The sequence below is a fragment of the Trichogramma pretiosum genome, unplaced genomic scaffold (genome assembly GCF_000599845.2).
Source record: "Trichogramma pretiosum strain Unisexual culture from Peru unplaced genomic scaffold, Tpre_2.0 scaffold108, whole genome shotgun sequence".
NCBI classification, from domain to species: Eukaryota; Metazoa; Arthropoda; class Insecta; order Hymenoptera; family Trichogrammatidae; genus Trichogramma; species Trichogramma pretiosum.
In genome coordinates, this window is record NW_019641704.1 from 210834 (window position 1) to 232834 (window position 22001).

Here is a 22001-nt window from a genome sequence, read left to right on the forward strand (position 1 = left end):
AATTTGAAAACTTTTTTTTAAATTCCTAATCATGAAATTACTGCCCTCGGGGGCTTACTTTACCTGACGCGTCGTCGGGTGATCCGCACCTGACCTTGGGCCTTATCTTGCCCACGTTATTCGCGCCAATTACAACCCGGCCGATATTCTCACATACAAATCATACCTTTGCCTTCCAGATACACACGTGCACGCCTCTACCGAATCCCTTAAAATTAATCCACTTTTATGCTAGTTAGCGAAAAATTTTGCTGTAAATCGTACCAAATAAATTAACACAATTAGACTCTACGAAAGAAATCATTTACACTGCTACGAAAATTGGTGGCGCAGGTTTTTATGATCTTAAAGAAGATAACACAGCTGAAATGTACGAAGAAGCTGAACTTACACCACAAGATCTTGAAGAAATGATCAATGGTGCAATGGACATTGAAGATAAAAAAACTGACGCTATGCCAAGCAAAGAATCAAAATTAAGTGACAAGGCCGTCAAAAAATTATGAGTTTAAGGTAGTTCCCTCAAAAAAATGACTATCGATAAAGGGTCTTGAAATTTTAACCACATATTATTGACAGTACTTTTCATATGTGTGAGAAATTTCAGGAAATTCAACCAAACAATTTCCGAAATATAATTAATCAAAGTTCGGTACTTTAACATGAGATCCCTATGCTAGCGTATCGAAAAGACGCTTTTTTGTGTGATTATAAAAAAACGCATCGATAAGTTCTTTTCAAAAACTAGGAGATGATTGTTCAGTATGTACTAAAACATAGCTCAAAAACTGGAAAAACTTAACCAAACGGTTTTTGAGAAAAGTTAATGTAAAAACATTGCAAAAGTAAAAATTTAAACTTTTTGACCTGAAACCCACTTTTTAAGGTTTTTAGGGTCATTTTAAACAAAACAGTGCTCTTGCAAATTTTCTCTAAAATCTATTGTTAACGAGCTATAAACGATTCAAATTTAAACAATTTCAAGCAATGAATCTTTGCGATTTTTTATTTCAATAAGCATGAACTCTACGAAAAATTTTTAAAGAACAAAAAAGTCTTAGAATTTATCAAGGAAAGCGTATGAATTTTTTCAGATTTTTTTTAGACATATGCCCAAATTTGTCGGTTAGGTCTGAGGGAACATCCTTAATAAATCGAAGCAATCATTGATTATTCTACAAAATTTCGTGGTGGCACTGGCGTTTTCGAATTGGTCGAGTTCCAATTCAATTTCGCACGTTTCTGCTGCTACACTTCTGCTTAAGACTTGGGCTGCCAGGCATACTTTCATTTTTTCATTGAAAGACTCAACATGGAGACGCTTGATCTTCGTAGCCAGATGTAATCCTTCCTTGTCCTGAAGATCTACTAGCTTCCGAATGTAGTCTCATGATATGATCTTCCCTTCACCATCAATGATGTTTCGTGAAAAAAGAGCATTACGGACAAGTTTGAGCATGTGGCAAGCATCGAGCGAAACGTAAATGCGCTTTTTGAGAATCGAACTATGAAAATACGAAATAGACGTATTACCGTAGATCGATGCTCCAAGCTTTTCAACCATATTGATATTAGATGAGGCACTATCGAAAGTAATGTTTCGCACGTCTATCTCGTGTACGCAGCACTTATCTAATATTTCCAAGATTAATGAGCTCTGCTGATCGCCGCTCAAAGAGTTTATCAGGTAGTATGCGGCTGGTATCTTGAAGTACCCATTTATACATACTAGCATAAAAACAAGAGCATTGGAAGCTTGCTCTTCATTATCTTGGCAATCAGTTGGTCGGCCAAAATCGACGAAGCCCTCAAATTCTCCTTCGATTTATTCCAACTGACGTGTCTCCGAATCGACATTTCATCAAGGCATAAATTGAAATACAATTTTTTACCATCGATGAGAGCATTTTTAGAGAAATCTTCGACAGTTTGGAATGCTTCGCGAGAAATTCCGGGTGGGTAGTTAACCGTCTGCAACCATGTACGAAAAATAGACGGACGCGACAGTAATTTGCTGAAAGGGGAGCGCACGTATTCGTATCCTTTTGGAGAATAAAAGTGCAACGTCAATGCAAAATTTTTCAACGCTTTCGGATACGAAGTATACTTTTTACCCTTCAGGACAGATTCGATCAACGATCGCACACCCAGCTCTAGCGACTTCTGGAAATTATATAAAGTTATTATTAATTATCTAGCACAGAATCAAGTATCGAAGAATTTTTTAACAACGTTGATTGAATTTTCTTCTGCCTCGCTTAAAAAATGTTTCTCTTTCAGCTCTCCAAGTAGATCTTTAGCGTTGTTGAGTCATTTTTTCCATCGATTTATTTTTTGATTCGTTGCACGGTTTTCTTTGCGAGCGTTCAAAATAAATTCACGAAAATGTTGCCATTTCGATTCTGAACGGAAATCTGTAGCGGTAAACCATTCAGTACGGTGATTTACAACGAGCTTTATGCGAATGGCATTTTCTGCCTTCTCTGGAGTTGCGTTACTGGAAAGGTCAATGTTATTGTTTAAAATTTTTATAAATAATTTTCTAGGGATTATTTTAAAATTATGATTGTACCTGTACGAGACATAGTCAAGTCCGTCTTCAACATCAAAAAAGGATGTAGACTCAATGTCCTTGCTGTAATTTTTTTTTTATGTTATTCTCAAGGACTTAAATTATCTTTTATCAATAGACATTATTATTGTTTTCATATACCTATCAAACTCGTCGTATTCGTGCAATTTGCTGGACGTAAAAAGAGAAGGTAGATCTTTGAATCGATCATCATTAATCTCATCTACTTCCATATGCGATGAAGAAGCCTCATTACAACTATCACTCGAAGAAGGGCAATCATTTGAATTCGGCATCATACACGGTCCATCGACAGATATTGACGAAAATTGCAAATTTTGCAAAGGCGCAGCAACGGACATTAGCGAAAATTGCAAATTTCGCGAAGGTTCAGCGACGGGTTTTTGCAAAAATTGCAAATTTCGCGAAGATACAGCACCGTTTCGAATGTTTCTCCGTACAAACCCTTCTGTCAAAACGTCAATGGCTTCGAAAATTAAATTAATCAATATAAATCATTTAGTTAACTAATTTATATCAAGATTCAAAACTAAAAACATATCGTGCAATATATGTTGCATGCGTAAATTTATACAAATATTCGTTATCACGTATACTACATGTAAAACGATTCAGTCCCCAGTCTAAAACGTAAAAAGAGCGAATAAGGGGCCCTGTTTATGCTAGCCTGTATACTGTTGTTGTTATTTCCGCGCATGTTATAAATACAGGCGGCTTTCGCTACGCTGTATTTACGTTTTCTGCTAGGAACCGAATAGTTTTATAGGCGTGCAGATTATCGTGATTGTGAGTCTCATAAGTTGTTTAACGGAACTACTTATTATATATATTGATGTCAGTTAACTCCAATCATTGTCTTAATCTTACATATGGAATGACCTACTTGGATCACAATTTTCTTGCGGTACACGGTACATTGTAGGACCGACCCATCGTTGTTTGTTTTTTATTTCAATTGAACGTGATGAATTAAAACAATTACGGGTACACGTACAAATGTTCGAAACTAAGTTTTGAGATTATAACGACAAAGAATAGCACTAAAATATTTAGTTTTACTTTACGAAATAGCGCAGTCAATAATAGATTTGCAAAATAGTAGTAGCATTAAGCTATCGATATCGTCTGCGATATCCTTCACAGAGGGGTGGGTGGGTGCGAAAAAACAAAAGACGTCACCGCATGCGAAATTGCATATGTGCCGCGCGATCAGGCTTACACATATATCATAATTCAAATAAAATTACAACAATTTTTTGAAATTAGAGTAAAATTTTATTAATATTATCCAGTTGTAATAATAATCCAATTGTAATAATAAATCCATTCGTAGTCAAAGATATATATTGCGAAAAAATGGAAAAAATAGCAATTTTTCTAGTTTTCTAATAGCTGAGGTTCGCTCAGAGAAACACCGAGGGGTCGGTGACCCCCATTTTTTATTGCAGATTTGAAAAGAGCGGAAAATTTTACGTTCAAATACATCTTCAGTTTTTTTTTTAAGGTTATAGAATTATATGTTCATGGTCACTTAAGGGCGATGTTGTATGCTAAAAGACCTTCATATAACCTAGAATAATCTCATATAAGGAATGGAATAAAATAACCTTAAAAAAAAACTATAGATATATTTAAACATAAAATTTTTTGCTCTTTTCAAATCTGCAATAAAAAATGGGGGTCACCGAGCGAAAAATCAATTTTGTTTCGTTGTAGCCTAGAGGCTATGTTCAAGGTCAAATCCAAGGTCACCATTGGTTTTCTCGTCGAAAAATACGTCGAACATGATGCTTTAAAAATTTTTTGGGGATTTGTAGGAATGAAAGGACACTTTAGTAAAGTTAAGCTCGAAATTGCGATTCTATTTTTAAATTTCGTTAATGATTATATTCTTAATTTGGCTGTAGATTTAGTTCTGAGGCACCTTTAAGCGCTTAAGGGGGCTTAAAAGATAGGTCTCGAGATGCTTCTAATCATCAGTAGTATTTGGAAAATGTTGCAGTATTTTGTGAATGTCCTCACAATAAAAAGCGCGTGATCATTAGACGGAGGAAAGCAAAAAAAAAATACGAAAAAATTAAATATTTCAAATGCCTCTATACGGAGCTAGGATGCAATATTCCGGTCAAAACCTACGTCATTTTTTAGCTTATTACACACGAAAAAATACCCTGGCGTTTAGGAAAAATTGGTGTTTCTCCGAGCGAACCTCAGCTATTAGAAAACTAGAAAAATTGCGATTTTTTTCGATTTTTTAGCAATATTCAAATGGCTCTACAGCAGTTAATTTTGAAGCAATCAAAACTTAGAAAAAAGCAAATTAATGGTCTTTTTAAGACCTTTGATTTTTTGAGAACCCTAAATTTTGATTTGCTTAAAAATTGACGGCTACATAGACATTTGAATATTGCTGTAAAGAAGCGGAAAAAATTAATTTAAATCGAATTCAAAAACCTTCAAGCGACTGGCGGCACGAGTTATCTCAATTTATATGAGCTAAAATTTTTCACAGACTATTTTTTTGGTACATAGATCACTTTTCCGTTTGGTCCGGGCAAAATAAAAAAAATTTTTTTTTTGCTTCCAGTCTAGTGTACAATTTGCATAATAAAAAAAAATATATTTTCACACATCATATTCATAATACAGGATATTTTCCAGAGTTGAAAAAATAATTTTAAAAGAAATATTTCTTGAAACATCAATATCGTAGACTTCAATTGGTCTCGAACCCTCGATCTCGAGAACATAAAGAGATCGCGTTGACCACACAGCCACGCGCACATTGCAGATGCAAGAGTATGTTAGTTGTATATAAGTTGTGACCCTAGGCTTTGGTTTGCATGCGTGTTCACGGGTGTCGCTTACCGCGCAAGCGCGAGTGTTACTCCACCCATTAGAAAGAGACAGACGATATTTTTTCTCTCTCTAAACAAGCTTCACTTCGTTGCATGCTCGCCCACTGTCTATACTTCTTATGTCTATGATATGCACTTTGATTTAATAATATGATATTATAAAATTCAGGAAATGCTAGGATATAGCCTGAAAAAAGTGCAAACTTGACACAATACCTTAAAATGTGCTTGCGTTTGTAGACATTCTGCAAATATGAAAAACTTTTTGTTTCCGTTCCAAACAATCTTTAGAAAATTTTTGGCCTTCTGTGAAACTTTTCCAGAAGCCTAAAGTTGACCATTTTAGCATTTTTCAGAAATTCATTAAACATCGTAAATATTTAAATAATTCTTAGCTTAGTGACGAGTAGCTCAAACGAAAAAATGTGCGTGAGAGGTTTTTTGTTGGAATTTCAATTTTGTTTCTGTTCAAATTTTTTTTGTTGAAAGTTCAATTACTTTCATGCTGAATAATGTATAAATTGTTACAATTGAAAGGAATCCTAGATTAAATTTACACAATCGTTCGCTAATACCAAAATCAGTTTCATATATTCAATTTGCATATTTTATTTAGCTCCCATAACAGGTGGTTGATAGATCTACAATTTTTTAGCCTTGTAAAATTACTTAAAAATTATTTGAATGTTTTACCTGTTTCATTCGTAGAGTATGTATTTTAGATTGTTTTTGATTTTGCTTTTTTTCATATTGATGAAAGTGTGTTTCCATATCCGTATCTGAGTCAAAATGAGATATGAAAGGATATAAAGCATTCATAAATTCAATTTTGAATTTATCATTTTGGCTTGTAAGAATAATAGGTATTTGTGGAAAATGTCCCAACTGTCCTACCCGATTTAACCGTTCCAACACAGTATGGGCTAATTCTAAGAACTGATACTTATCAGCAGTTGACATGAAAGAAATGCACAATCCTAAATGCATTTTAAGTATGGGAAGAATGCTAGTCAAAGAAGCAACCCTTGATTGCATTGAGCCTTGTTTGTCCTGGAATTCATGTAAAAGTCCATTCATGACTGCATCATGAGTCTTGTCTACTGCTTTCTTTAAATCCTATAAGCACATTTATAACAAATAGTACCACTTATCTATTACTTGAAAAAAAAAAATTTTATAGCACTGTGTGGCTAAAGTTCACGTTTTAGGCCCGCTTTGCCTTGACTGAAGCTGCTCATTATTGCACCGCGACGCTATTATGAGCACCTTATATCTCGCCTAAAGGGGGCCTAAACGTGAATTTAGCTCAGTACTATAAAAGTGTAAGATACTTATGACTCAAGTAGCCCATTCTTAACACCGCACTAGCACCCTCGCTTCGTTGGGGTGCTAACTGTGCCGTGCAATAACGGCTTGCTCAAGTCACACGTACCATAATATACTAGTTCAACACTTTTAAAAATACTACTTGGTAATTGTAAAATGTTCATACCTTAACATAAGTATCAAGCTTTAATTTAGTAACATTCATATTGCATTGAAGATTATCTTGTTGAGATTTCAGATCTTGAATTTCCTTATGCATCTCTGTTTGTATTTCACACATAGAATTAATAGCCCGTTTCATTTTTTCAGATATTCGTTGCCAAGCCGAATTGATATCAATGCAATGTAATCGTGTATCAGGTGACATTTCTCGAAAACAAGTTGCACATAGCATCACTTGATCACTTTGATTAAACATTATGTAAACTTCTCCGTGAGCTAAACATCGCTTTTGATTATCTCTTAAGCGCTTATCCATTACCAGTATTTGATGTCTTGAGAACATTTTTGCTTGATGTGTTTTATCTCTACAATTTGTACATAATGCTTGTCCTGATATGAAAAAGGATAAAATTAATTTTATTAGCTAATGTATTAAACTCAAAATTTATGTTTGTTGTATTCAAAATTATTTACAATTCTTTTTAATTGAATTTAGCCAACAGCAAGGTAAAATACACTACTCAATAAAATTATTGTGACGAAAAATTTCATCAAAATTTTGTCAATTTTCAAATGCTTATATCTCAGTCAATTATCATCGTATTAGTACGAATTTTTTTTGATTTCTTGGAAATTTAGATACACTTCTTCAGTACATAGATGAGCATGGTCACAACCACTATCTAAGGAATACATACACTATTGTTGATTCTATATTTATTATATCTATCTGAAATGATTCATTTTATATAATTTTATATGGTTCCTTGTACTAAAATGGTGAAATAGCTTTTTATAATGCTCTAATCACTTAGAAAGTTGTTGTGACCATGTTCATCTATGCACTGAAGAAGTGTATAAAATTTGAAGTGAATTCATTCAGTGGTTTGCTGGGAATTCTACGACAAACCTCATTTTAAGGAGGCACCTCCGCTGCAATGTTTTTTACATTAAGCGCGCGGAGCGGTAATGCATGGTTCAGCCCGCAACGTACTGCGCATGTGCTATGCGACTAGTTGCGAGCAGAGTAGCAGACTTGTCGTCAGCTTTTATGTACATCACAGCTCACGTGTAGCAACGATAAAATTCGATATTTGTGAATATTTGTATTATAATCATATTGATAATTATGAACGATAAAAAAGCAGTCTATGGAGTTAAGTTGCTTCGGGGGAAAAAAAGGGTCAATTTGCCAAAAAAAAGTTGTGCAAATAATGGAAAATATTCATGTGGCCGTTTCTAAGGCACATATATATATATTATATTATAGACAATTTAGAAATTGATGATTCCGTTGTAATGAGTAATTACCGTACAATATCAATGCTGCAAACGGAATTAAAAAAAAAATAATATGATTAAAATTAATAGAGCCTCCCTAGTTAATGATAAAAAAAACTATCAGCCGGTATGTTATCGAAAATGGCTAAGATGAGATTAAGTAAAACTGTTTTACAAAATACGTTTGAAACAGGAGGGCATGAATCTTTAAAATTATTGCTACAAGAAGATATTAATGGGAAACCTCGGATTACAAAAAATAAAGCAATAATTAATGTTATTTTAAGCTTATTTTCTACTGATAAATAGCATAAGCAAACATTTTATCATTTTATATTGTTTACAATATTTTTAAACTATAAGAATTTTTTAATTATATAATTGTTAAATATTCATTAACAAATTTATTTAAAGAATGTTAGTGTTAATATTTTTTTAATAAAAGACTTTTTTACAGAATTTATACTATTTTTTTTTTTTTGGAAGCGTATTTGAATTTCGCGCGCTTTCATGCGCACTGCATTGCTGCTGGCTGCTTCGGGTCTCACCACAAAATTGACCATATAAAGCAGATTATCTTCTTAGAATGGTCAGCTGCCCCTATTTTTTTCACAGGAAACGATTCGTGAAACTCTAACAAATCAATTGATATAACTTTTATGAGGATGTAGAATTTTCTACAAAAGTTATTAACGAAACAAGATCATTTCCTATACGAGTCTATGTTAAAATTGCAATTTTCGACAGCATTTTTCTCGGAAACGAGTTCATCTACCCCCATTTTTTTTCTTTCTACATAATTGTGAATTTTGGATTTAGAATTTTTATCAATATCGAAAGAGCCTCCTTAATTGCTTCGATCGGTAACCAAATTAACATGAGTGGTACCCACACCACGAGCACATACCTTTGATATGAGGATGGAAACATGTTCTCAAAGGTATGAACGACCACCAGTATTATTGTTGTGATTACAAAATTTCATTGGTCAGCAATTTTAGGAATATATAGCTTTAAGCTTCCTGTTATCCCTTAAGTTATGCTATTATCAAAAGATGATAGTTTAACATCTTTCACAACTTTCGTACAGTGTAGATTTTTATATCTACTAGTGGCCCTCATGCCATAATTTTTTATGTATTCTATGAGTTTCGAAATTTCACCCGTTCCATTGGCATAAGTTTAAAAATCAGCACACAATCGTTAGTTTTTCTTACACTATGACCATATCGATCTACACCAAAGGACACTAGGTGCTCTTATGCCTAGCTAGATAAAGACTTGATCAGTGCCAAACTATTATCTTTTCATAATGGCATAAGTTTAAAAATTGGCACCTATTATCGGTCACTATCTGCCGGTCTATAATGCTGCTCTCGATTACATCCAGAGCGAGGCCATCGGCAGAAATTACATAATCCTTAGCGATTCCTTGAGCGCACTTCTGAGTTTTCAATCGGATAATATCGGTGTCAAATTAGACCAAGTCCTGTTAGGGATAAAGAGCAAGTACATAGCATGGCTCAAAAATAACCGTGACTTTTCCATAAGGCCTTCTTGGATTCCTTCTAACATTGGCATTTGTGGTAATGAGAGAGCTGACTCACTCGCACGGATCGCCACCGAAATAGACCTCGGTGTATACCCGCCAGTGACTTTCTCCGACCTCATGACGTCATTCAAAAATTCGGCTTTAACTAACATTTTTACAGTGAACTTGCGAGATGCGGAAGTCAAGGGGACCAGGTTGTTCGACTCGTTCCACAACAGCAGCAGGACCAACTCATGGTTCAGAGGCAGGGCCTTGGACGGCTCCGTTATGGTCACCGACAACCGTATGCGCAGCGATCATTACAGCCTTGCCGAGTCTGAGTCTACAGAAAAAAATCGCTGCCAATTTATTGACAAAGAGCTTTCTCATAAAAAATTATATTAATGAAAGGGTTTGGTTATTGAAGGGAAAATTCGTATGCGACGGTATCATTTTTGTATACGAAACTTCTAAAAAACCTAGAGATTTCTTGAATTTCGTGTAAGATTTCCTTAAATAGACACTACTGAGCCAAAAGGGCGGGATGGCAAACATACATACAGAAATTTGTTGGTAATTCAATGTAGTTTTCAAATGAGTCTGTATATTCAGCGTCGGTCGCGTACGTGAACTGAGGTACAAAAAATGAATCTGTGGAGGTGAATTTTTCGCGTTCCCGAGAAGGTATGGTCGACAATTTTCGCGTACGTGAAAGAAGGTCTGGTTGAAATTTTTTGCGCACGTAAAAAGGGATTTGGTTGAGTCGTAATCAGAAAATTCTTTCAGGTAGGTTAAGTTGGAAGATCACCTAGTTCAAGCAATTTTTTAGATTCATGTTTATGCAAACCTGTTGAGTTATTGCTCAGTTTCGGTAGGTGAGGCGCGACTGTGTTGGGCGCTGGATGGGAGAAATGCCGTTAAGAAACATCGTGTCTGTGCGTATACCAGTTAGTTGCCGATCAATCAGCTTGTTCGGTGGGTCGAAGCTCGAAAAGAAGCCCATCCAGCTCTCATCAGAGTCGCGCGTCACTCGCTTTTTTCGCCGACTGACCATTACGCATAACCGACGATTAATTCGTTAATAAAGTTATTACGTTTTTGTTTAATTCATCGGTCGCAGTCTTTTATTATCCTACAACGGAACAAAACCCAAGTAACCCCAAGTAACCCAAAGTAACCCAATGGACCAGCTCAGGGTAACTTGGGCTTACTTTATCTTACTTGGGGTTAATTTTAAAAAATTTTACGAGCTGGGTCTATTAGGTCACTTAGGGTTACTTGCAATTGGGTTACTTTGGGTTACTCGGGTTACTTAAGTTACTTTGAGTTATTTGAGTTACTCCGGTTTACATAAACATAAATCTAAAAAATTACTCGAGCTAGGTGATCTTCCAACTCAACCCATCTTCAAAAATTGTCTGATTATGGCTAAGACACAACCCTTTTCGCGTGCGCGAGAATTTCACCTCCCCCATATGTTTCGAGTACGCGAAAAAAACACCCCTACGGATAAATGTTTTTTTACATATGTTCGTGTACGCGACCGACGCTAAATAGACGGACTCGTTCTGTTTCCATGATGGCAACAAAAAAAAACAGTGAAAATTCCGGCATTTATACGTGAAAAAATGAAAAAACAATTTCTTTAGAAAAAGAACAGTTTTTAAAACGATAAAAAAATTATGATTTTTTAACTACTCGGCGGATCCTGAAATAAGTTTTTGACGTTTCTTATGACATACGAATCCTTCAAAATAAGTCAATAAACATCTCGCTACGTGTTTCCGTTCAAAAGTTACACTTGTTCCAGAACGTCGGACGTACATACATACACACATAAACAGATACACCCACATACACCAGTATTGGGCCCGATACTGTGGAACGTTATGTATGACGCGATCCTGCGCCTCAACTTCGATGGCGATATTCGTATCGTCGGCTTCGCGGACGACATCGCAGTGGTGGCTGTCGCCAAGCATCTATGGCAGATCGAACACGACCTGAACGCTGCTATTCTACAGGTGCGAGGCGCGCTCCAAACTCTCAGCTTACAAACAGCTGACCACAAGACGGAGGTTCTGCTCATCACAAGCAGGAAAAAAGAGGAAACCATCACCATCACGGTAGGCGACCTCAGCATACACTCGTCCTCCTTTATCCGCTACCTGGGCCTGCACATCGACGCCAAGCTGAAGTTCGACCACCACCTCCGAACAGTCAGCGCGAAGACAGCCGGTGTGATCGGTGCCCTTACGAAGATCATGCCCAACTCTGGCGGACCCAGAAGAAGCCGACGCAAGCTGTATGCTCACGTCGTTGACTCCACACTCTTGTATGGAGCCCCCATCTGGAGCACAGCAGCACAGAAGCGAAACTACATTCGCCAGGCGAAGTCAGGCCACCGACGAGCCTGCCTGCGTGTGATCGGAGGCCGGCCGCATGTCTCTTACGAGGCCACATATGTCCTTGCCGGCATACCACCGCTAGCCCTTCTTGCGGACGAGCGAGCTCGACTCTACGGCCGCCACCGAGAGGACGCAGAGGACGAGGAACGCTTGGCAACGCACCGACTGATCCCAAATATCAGAGTGTGGACCTCACACAGCTCTTGACCGGGCACGGTTTCTTTAAACACCATAGCCGACGCTACGACCACAATCAAAGCGCGCAATGCCCGGTCTGCCCCTCATCCGCCGAGAACGCGGAGCATGTGTTTTACCACTGCCCGAGGTTCAGCGAAGAAAGAGAGAGGCTACAGGCCCAGCTCCACGAAGTCATGACGCCGGATAATAACACCAGGCTCATGCTCGCGAGCAAGCCGAACTGGCTCGCGGTTGCTTCCTTCGCCTACTCAGTCGTAACAAGACTGAGAGACGAAGAAACAGACAGAAGGTGACGACCGGACGATGCGGCTGGAAGAAGACGCCACCACAACCAAGCCTTCATGAAGCGCAAAACGCCAATCCCTCCACCCCCGTGAAGTTATGCCTAACTGCGGTTCCGACGGGGATGAAACAAAGGGAAATTGATGTGGATATAAGTACATAACCTATGTATCGACTAACCTAATGCTACATTTCTATTTAATGTAAATTTCTATTTTCTCTTTCTATTCAATAAAACACAGTTATACATCCAAAAATAAAAAATGGTGGAGTTTGGAGAGCGATGCAAGCAGGATGTGTTCTGATCGTGCTCTTACATTCTCGACATTATTGTGTCGATATACGTTGTGCCAAAGTGCTTGTGTGAATTTTACGCGTTCACGGTGGCGCGCCATATCGATGCATGTGTGTGTGCAGCTCCTCCACTGTGCAGACTTGGGCAGCCGAGGAGCACCAGCGAGCGTGCCAACTGAAGTGAGTCGCAACAACTCCAATTGTGTCATAGGAAGTTGGCTGCATAAGACGCGTTTAGCTAACCAACGAACGTGGTATTAAAATCATTCAAAACATGATTGTAAAAAATTATGATAAAAAATTGTATGAAAATTTTAAAAAAAATTTTAAAATGCAGGAAAATGCAAACCAAAACTGACACCTACGTAGCCCAGCTCGGGTATCATTTAAAATATTGATCTGTAAACTAGAGCAGCAACTCACCTAGCCCAGCTGGCTTATATTTTTTTAAACAATTAAACTGCATACCAAAGAATTAACTTACGTAGCTCAGCTTGACTATTACGTAAATATTTGAGGGCTTATATGCACCTTTAACTCAAAATTATTTTATTGGATTTATGAGTAGCATTTTTTCTTCCCTTTTAATTGCATTTTTTGAAATTCTAAAATTTTTTGCATTTTCAGGCGAGTAGTGTTTTGGCCACCTCTTGTAATTTTCAGAGGGTACCGATTAAGTTTTAGCAGCAGGGTTGCGCACACTTCTTCAAAACATGATTGCTCACGGTCTCTATTAAGGGTGAGACGATTGAACTCGCAGATTGCTCTGCATGAACAGTTAAACACTGATTCTTCTCCATTTTTCCTTTTTTGTTGAAATTGAAGTCATAACAGTACTGTTTGAGAGTGATCTATGAGGCCCCGACAGCTGGCCGTACCTCGGGGTGACACTCCAGCCCGATGACCTTTTTTCTTTCCCGGATACATCTTCAACAACTGTGGAATTGTCTACTTTGTTAATTTCTTTGGCTTTATTAAGTTGTTGCCTTGAAACTGTATGCTTCTTTTAATCATTGACGCGCACTTTAGTGATTTTGACCGATTTATCTTTCACACCGTATGCTAGTGGTGAATAAACTTTGATAATTTCTCATGGTCCAAGAAATTTTGGCATCAACTTGGTATTCACCGGGTTTCCTTTATTAGGCAATAAGTGATTTTCTTCTCATTGCCAAATCATTCACGTTAGAAGTTATCACGGGACAACCTTTATTGAAATATTCACGCTGTTCTTCATTCGCTCGATTCAAGTGTATAGTTTTACTCAGTCGTGTAAATATGGCAGATTCTTGGTTCAAACCAACTATCGTTCATTTGGTAGTACATTAATAGAGCTCTCTACCCAGGACCCTCTCGACCTTGGTGCTGCCACTGATGGACTATTGTTTCTTAGTGTACCTCGTGTGCCAGAGTACCTGGCCACCATTCTGCAGCGTGTTTGGCACGTGGCCGTGCGCTTCGTTTTTAGCCTCCACCGTGGAGATTGACTGGCGCTTTTCCTCGAAAAGATGGGCTGTGCCAGTCTCGAAGAGAGAAGATTTTTCCTGAGCGTGCAGGTGTACCGGGCTTTATTGTTGTAGCGTCCCGATTACCTCAGTGAGATGTTCCAGCGCCAGGATACGGGGGCGAAGCCGCAAACTAGGAGCAGTTCCCTGGCCCAATTGACAGTGCCTGACTCAAGCTCAGAGTTGCGGCGGCGCTCTTTTTCCATAATGAAATAGAATATCATGAAATAGAATATCGTTCGTTTGTCGTGAAATTTAAATCGTGCAATTTAAATCTAAATTTAACCCCCTCTACTAGCCTTTTCTGTGGCGGTTTTGTTTGTTTATATCTGTTTTTTATTGACCAATAATTTTTGTAAACCTTTGTAAAGTATTTGTTAGTTCACTATCTCTCTACTAGGTGGGCCTGAAGCCGCGATAGGTTTCATTAAAATGGCCACCAAAACTGATTGCACCACTGTTTAGTCGGTCAATCACAGATGAAAACCCCGTTCGAACCAAAATCCTGTTCAAAAGTTATACTTATTTTTCTATTTTCATCCAAAAACCTCTATTTATAGTCCGGACGCTGGCTCGGTTTTCGTAAAAATTTCCGACTCCACGGCATTTTTACACGTTTCTAGACGTATTTTGATGCGCTGAATCGATTTTTCGAGGTTGATTTTCTCGAATCAGGTGCGTTTAAAAGTTATAAACAAATTAATTGTTTAAACGGCCATATCTTGTAAAATATTGAAGATAGATTAAAACAATTTGTTCGATTACCTTTTGGAACGTCTTAAAATTTTCGTTTTTTGACGTACTTTCATTTATATTAAGTTGCTACGTTATTATAATAATTTATCCCATCGAAAAACGCGTATAAACAAATGAAAAGTACGTGACAGTCACTAAATTACGTCTCAAAACAGCTAATAATTGCTTTATAAACAATCATACTGGGATAAAAGCTATACCGAATTGTTGTGTAGGTTATTACCTTTAAAATGAGACGTCGATGAGCTCGATCGCACTAATACGAGCCAAGTTACGGGGGTTGAAAGATAAAAAAGGACGTATTTCTAGTAATTTTGCACTAAATATTGCATAACTTTTTTTCTAGTGGACGGATTTTCAATTAATTTAATGGAAATTCTTCGTCTTTTGAAGACAAATAAAATAAAAAACAATTGTTTTAATCTATCTTCAATATTTTACAAGATATGGCCGTTTAAACAATTAATTTGTTTATAACTTTTAAACGCACCTGATTCGAGAAAATCAACCTCGAAAAATCGATTCAGCGCATCAAAATACGTCTAATAACGTGTAAAAACGCCGTGGAGTCGGAAATTTTTACGAAAACCGAGCCAGCGTCAGGAGTATAAATAGAGGTTTTTGGATAAAAATAGAAAAATACGTATAACTTTTGAACAGGATCAGCTAGGATTTTGGTTCGAACGGGGTTTTCATCTGTGATTGACCGACTAAACAGTGGTGCAATCAGTTTTGGTGGCCATTTTAATGAAACCTATCGCGGCTTCAGGCCCACCGTGTCTATAGCGTCTAACAGTACATCATCAGTTTTGATGTCGATTTTATACATCACCACTGATCGCAAGCACATCTGAAAATTTCTCATTCAACACACTTTCGTCCTACGGCTTAATCATGCCTAGCATTGCACTCGGCTCTGACACATTAGTTCCCACCCCTGGGGCTGGACATTAGTGACGAACAAATCCTCGACACAGTGTTTGTCGCTGTTGGGATCAAGTGGTGCTTTAGAATGGAGGCTGTAGCAGCGTGCTGTAGCGGGAGATGGTTCGCCATCCACCAGAGCGCTTGTTTTCAAATGTTCATCCGAGACCATTCGAAACGATATCGTTTCCAGGTCTCGAAGGCTCGCAGGCATATCTGCACGAAGTCTATTCGGCATTGGTAGAGATGGTAAAATCTATCTTCGTGTCAAGTGGCCCAAGCCTGTTCATCGAGTCTTGGTCGTAGCTCGAGCGACGGCAAACACATTGGGTTATCCTAGGCCTATTGTCCGAAATCTGAATGTCTTTTTGCGAGAAATTTTCGAGCAAGATTTGTTTCTGGTGAAATCCCATGAAGCTCTAAAGGCGCTCAAGCCGCAGCCCTAGTGTCCCCAGTCGACAGGACCAATGTCGACAGCGTCTTGTGACTACAGACCACCAGAATCAGGATAAGCTGAGCTCCTGCCCCGACGTTCGATGCCTCTGATACCTACGATGACCTCGCAACTCAACTCAGCTCAACTTCCCTCTACTTTTACGCATTTTTCTATTTATATTTATACATGACAAAATTCCACATGTTTAATTATTATTCCTGCTATTATCGAATAATTATTATTCCTGTGGTCTTATTAAGATTCTTGATCTTAAAATTGCACTCACTCACTCTTTTTTCTAAATTCAGAATGGATATGAAATATGACGAAAAGATATTCAATAGGATTTTTTTATTCGAGTCAAGTTATGTTTCTTAAGCATCTATGATCTTGAAAATCTATAAGCATTGTACGTGTATAATATCAGATTTTTATATATTTATCAATATGGGTTCATAAATCATTTTTAAAAAGTTCCTAAGCAGAAATATCACGTGATTTTTTGGCGTGATTTATAACGTGTTTTCTCGTGTGATTTTTCATGTGATTTTGTTGGAATGGATTGGTAGGCGATATGGGGTCAAGTGAAATACAATAAATAAATCACTTTATATAAATCACTTATAACTACTCAACGGAGCAAAAGAACAAAAAGCACTGTCTATTTGTCACATAAAACAAAATTTAATAAATAGCTACGCCCTCCGCACATGAATTACTCGATAAGTTGGTTTTTATATTAACTATTAAGTAATTAAGGTTAATTAATTTTATTAAGTGTGTACACCTGTGTTTATGCCTATAAATAAAAAACATGAAAATTAAGGATTACTATTAAAATTTTTTGTTTCTGATGTTAAAATATGTTTTTATATGTCCTTTTACAACAATAATTATGTCTCAAATTCCTTTTATTATTAAAATTCATCCAGTTTTATAAAAAACCTGTGTTCTTTATTCCAAATGATGACAATTTAAATCTTATCATAAAATCACGGAGTAAAGATAGATAAAATTAATAAAATTAATCATATGTAGCTGGATGAAAAGTCTACATTTGCAATATAATAATAATTAAAATCTTGATCATGTACACAAATAATGATTGATATTGCCAAGACCACGATAGCTGAATTGCTACAGCGCCCGCCGGCTATAGGCGAATAGGTCCTGGTTCGACTCCAGGTCGAGTTATATTTTTCGTTCGAGTACATTTCTCATAAAAAATCGTTCTGAGTTCTTTAAATATCATCTCCGGATGTTTCTCTACTCAGTAGATAGTTTGCCATTAACATCGGTCAAAAATTATAAGTAAAAATCAAACGCGTTATGAAAAGAAAACGATTGCGAACTAGCAACGCTGAAACTGCTGAAAACGCGTATATAGAAATTCGAATATATCTTTTTCTTTTTCAGTCTGTTTTACTTGTTTTTGCTTCGACCTTGTCATTATTATGTTTTTTGTGTTGCACCGATGGCGTTTGCTTCGGCTTGTTTCGTATTTTCATTCGTTTCGACCCCTAGTGTCTTTTTTGTTTTGCCCGTGGAGGGTGTAATGAACATGTTGTATGTGTAGTGTATCTCTTAATCTTTAAATGGCCAGATGCTTCTCGGTAATGGTGATGATGTTATGATGGTATGTAAGTGATGACTCGCGTGTCATCGGTATGCGCCTACGTACACGCTTGGTTCACTGCGTTGCGCTAAGAGATTATCTCTCGCGTTGGAATGCGGTGTAGAGATTAGCTCTCGTTGCGCTCAACTGTGTTGCTAGTGATGCTGCGGCTTATCTGCTTATCAGTTGCTGCGGTATCCGCGCACTGATTAGTGTATAGTCGAATAATGAAAATAAGCTTGTTTTTCGCTTGTTTTGTCGCGATTGCTTCTAATATTGGAATGTTCGGAATTCTCGCGACTACTGATATGCACTTTCTTGTTTTTCATGTAAATTGTATTAAGTTATTAGATTTGAAAAATTATTTTAAAGTTAAATTTTTTATAGCTTTTTTATAAACTGTTGGGTGCGTTTTACGTCACCTGTTCCCACTACAGGGATGCCATTTTATTGGAGCGTTTCTTACGTGTGCCTCGCGGTTTTCTGAGCCGGGTTTGGAATGTGCGCGCGTAAGAATGGGTTTATGCTACGCGGTCGAGTACTCGAGTGCGTATGATCTCTACACGGCTCCAACGAATAACATGAGAGATTGAGGTAATTAATGTTTTTAGCGCGGTGAGTTCGTTCAATTTAGAACAGGATGAGTTATCCAACAGTTTAATTAATATAACGCAAAATTGAATGACTATAAATGCAAATAAACCAATTTAAATTCATGTAATATTAATGTGAATTGAATTGTGAATAAGTTGTGAATAAATCGTGCATATCAGAGTATATTTAGAAGAATGAATATTTCATTGAATACGAATGTCACGAAGTTACTATTGTGAAAATACAAATATGTTAATTAATAATCTTGAGTTCCGCGGTGATTCTTCTGTCCACTCGCTGATTGCTCTCAAATGAAGGCTTTATCAGTCGTAGTGAACGATGATGTTCAGAGATGAGATGAAAAATACGGGTATGCGTTTACCTGGGTCGGCGCCGTGTTGCACTGATGATTTGATGTGCTTGGTTGGCACGCGTCTTCGTACGAATTTCTGCGTAGGGTACGGATAGGTAAGCGAGTGCGTACTCGAAAGGATGTTCAATGATTTAGAATGATCGATCTCGTTTTGGCGTCTAGCGCGATTGATGCAGAACCTAAACTCCGATCGATGTATTCTATTGCGTCAGTGCTAGCGGTCTTTACTTGGTTGGTAAAACCTGATTCAGCTCTCCCGCATAAATGATAATTCTACAACTGCGCTCACGGCTTTCGACTGAGAAGTGCGAAACCTGATTCGGCTTGTGTTGAGAATTAGGAATGAAAGGAAGCTCCCTAAAGACAACTTACATCTAGACGGATGGCGTGGGTTCCACGGTCAATCCCCCTGGAAGGCACTTCACGATTGCACAGCGATCACGTGGATTCACTAATGTAGACCGAAGCACTAACAAGTTTCACTCGGTAGCGTAACTCCCGCACCGCGAAAATTACTAAAACTGAATATCACTTCGTCGTGAAGCAACAACAGCAAACAGTCACCGCGATTACCGATAATGCAATATTGTGTATTTATCGAAATGTCGGAGTAACTACGTTGATGTGAGCACGACACTAAATAAATTACTAAGTATCGTACCAAGAATACACGTCAAAATACTATTGAGTAGTAATGAACTAGTAATGGTGTAATAGTGAGATACTTATTAGAGCTGTAATGACTTTTTAATAATTAATAATAAGAATGTAATAAGAATAATGAACTGCGCCCTTGACCTGCCTTTTATAGGCGTGACGGCCGGTCACATTCGGGGGGCTCTCTCACCGCTCTTCTCTCTCTCTCTCTCTCTCGTCTTTCTCACAGAGTGGGGCTTGGTGTGGGATAGCTGCGATGCACGCGCGTCGAACACGTCAAGTGCGTAGGGGAAGCTCGCCTGAAGCTGCTCTCTTTCTTCGCTCGCGCGTCTCGTCCACGCGTCGAGTACTCGCTTAAACGCGAAAATCGCTTGGTGCCGTTGCAATAGATTGACTTGTGATTTCTAAGTCATTGACCGCATGATTTTGAATGCAAATTTTCACCAATTCTGATCCTTGGGGTCTCAAAAGTTTTGTAATGAAATTCTTTTCCACTTAAGTGTAACAGAATTTAAACAAAAGGCTTGGTAAAATTTTTTCATACTATAGTACAAAAAAAAATGATAAAAATAGCTATATTAATAACGCTTATTGCTATATTTGGCGATTAGTAGATTAAAAAATAACTAAATAAAAAATCTGCTACACTTAAGTAGAGAAGAATTTTACTACAAAACTTTTGAGACCAAAAGTATCACAATTGATTAAATATTACATTCAAAATCATGCGGTCAAGAACTTAGAAATTACAAGTCAATATTTATAAATCCTGGATGAATTTTCATAATAAAAGGGACTAGAGACATGAATTTTGTTGTAAAAAGACCTAAAAAAACGTATTTTAACATCAGAAACAACAAATTTTAATAGCTATGCTTAATTTTCATGTTTTTCATTTATAGGCATAAACACAGGTGTGTCCCCTTAAGGTAGTATCTCACCTTTAGGGTACTCTACAATAAAATAACATCATTTTGTCAAAATTTGACTTATGAATAAGCACTATTTTGCAACTATATCACAAATTTACATTTAAATATGTATAGAAATAGGCAACTCTTGCTTATAATCCTCGATATACTACTTAATTAGCAAAAAAATCTCAATTTTCTAACCTTTTTTTTTTAATTTTTCAGATTTTCACTAACTAATAGCTAATGAAGTGACATTCATTTGACGCAACTAAAGTCGTGGCCGTCGTTGGCTCATTTTATGAGAGCAATGACACACGGCTGGTGCAAAGACCGTCGAATCAATTTTTTGAAACAGTGTTCCATTCTCGATTTCCATGGGTCATAAAAAAGAGATTTAAAACAAAAAATTTGCCCTCGTAGGTCGATCGAGGCAGGTGCAACAAAAGTCGTGGCCGTCATGGGATTATTTTATGAGAGCAATGACACGCGGCTGGTGCAAAAAACATCGATTCAATTTTTGGAAATTTTGTTGAATTCTCGATATTCATGGGTCATGGAAATGAGATTTAAACAAAAAATTTGCTGTGACGAGCTCAAGCTTGTCCGCCAGAAAGGCTTAGACTTCGCTGACAGGGCTTTCGTGTCTGATGGCCAGGGCTAAAAGACTCGAATAGGTCCTTGTTACCGACGTAGCCTCTCGCGTCAACAAGGTCCAGGTTGTCCGTGAGGAAAGCTTTGTCATCGCCGACGGAGCCTTTTACGTCGATCGCACGAAAAAAGCCCACGACGGCCACGAGATTTTTCGCGCAAGCCTCGACGAGAGCAAGATTTATGTTTATAATCCCAATGACCCCCAATCCCCCATGACCCATGGATATCGAGAATCAAAAAACCTTTTGAAAATTTGATTCGACGGTTTTTGCACCAGCCTCGTATTGATCGTATTAAATATGCCCATCGCAGCTACGAATTGTTGTACTCATGCGTGAGTTGACTTTCAAGTTTTTGTTCATTTCATATTTTCATACGTTTGTTTTATTATTACTGTTATTTTGTTTACTCTCTGAATTTTTTTCGACTACTTTTGCCCAGCATGTAATGGCTAAAAGGACGAGTCCAACACTTAACGTTATCACTGATGGATGTTTTTTGTTCAGAAAAAAAAAATTTATTATTTATAGAGGTGGATAATTTTTGGATCAGCATTTGTCGGGGAATGCAGGCCTTTTTATCAATTTTAATTGACTCTATTCGATTATTTTATAATTCCAAAGCAAAAAGCATTTGGCGGAAA

General features: G+C 37.4%; 1 protein-coding gene across 1 annotated transcript in view; it reads right to left on the minus strand.

Annotated features, from left to right (window-relative positions):
- LOC106656582 (RING finger protein 207-like) overlaps nt 1-22001 on the minus strand; it is a 92452-nt gene that overhangs the window by 36286 nt on the left and 34165 nt on the right. The window contains exons 4-5 of the mRNA XM_023462918.1: nt 6944-7329; nt 6145-6567 (exon numbers count right to left, since the gene is read on the minus strand). Of these exons, the coding sequence (XP_023318686.1) occupies nt 6145-6567; nt 6944-7329 (809 nt within the window). The remainder of the gene's footprint in view (nt 1-6144; nt 6568-6943; nt 7330-22001) is intronic.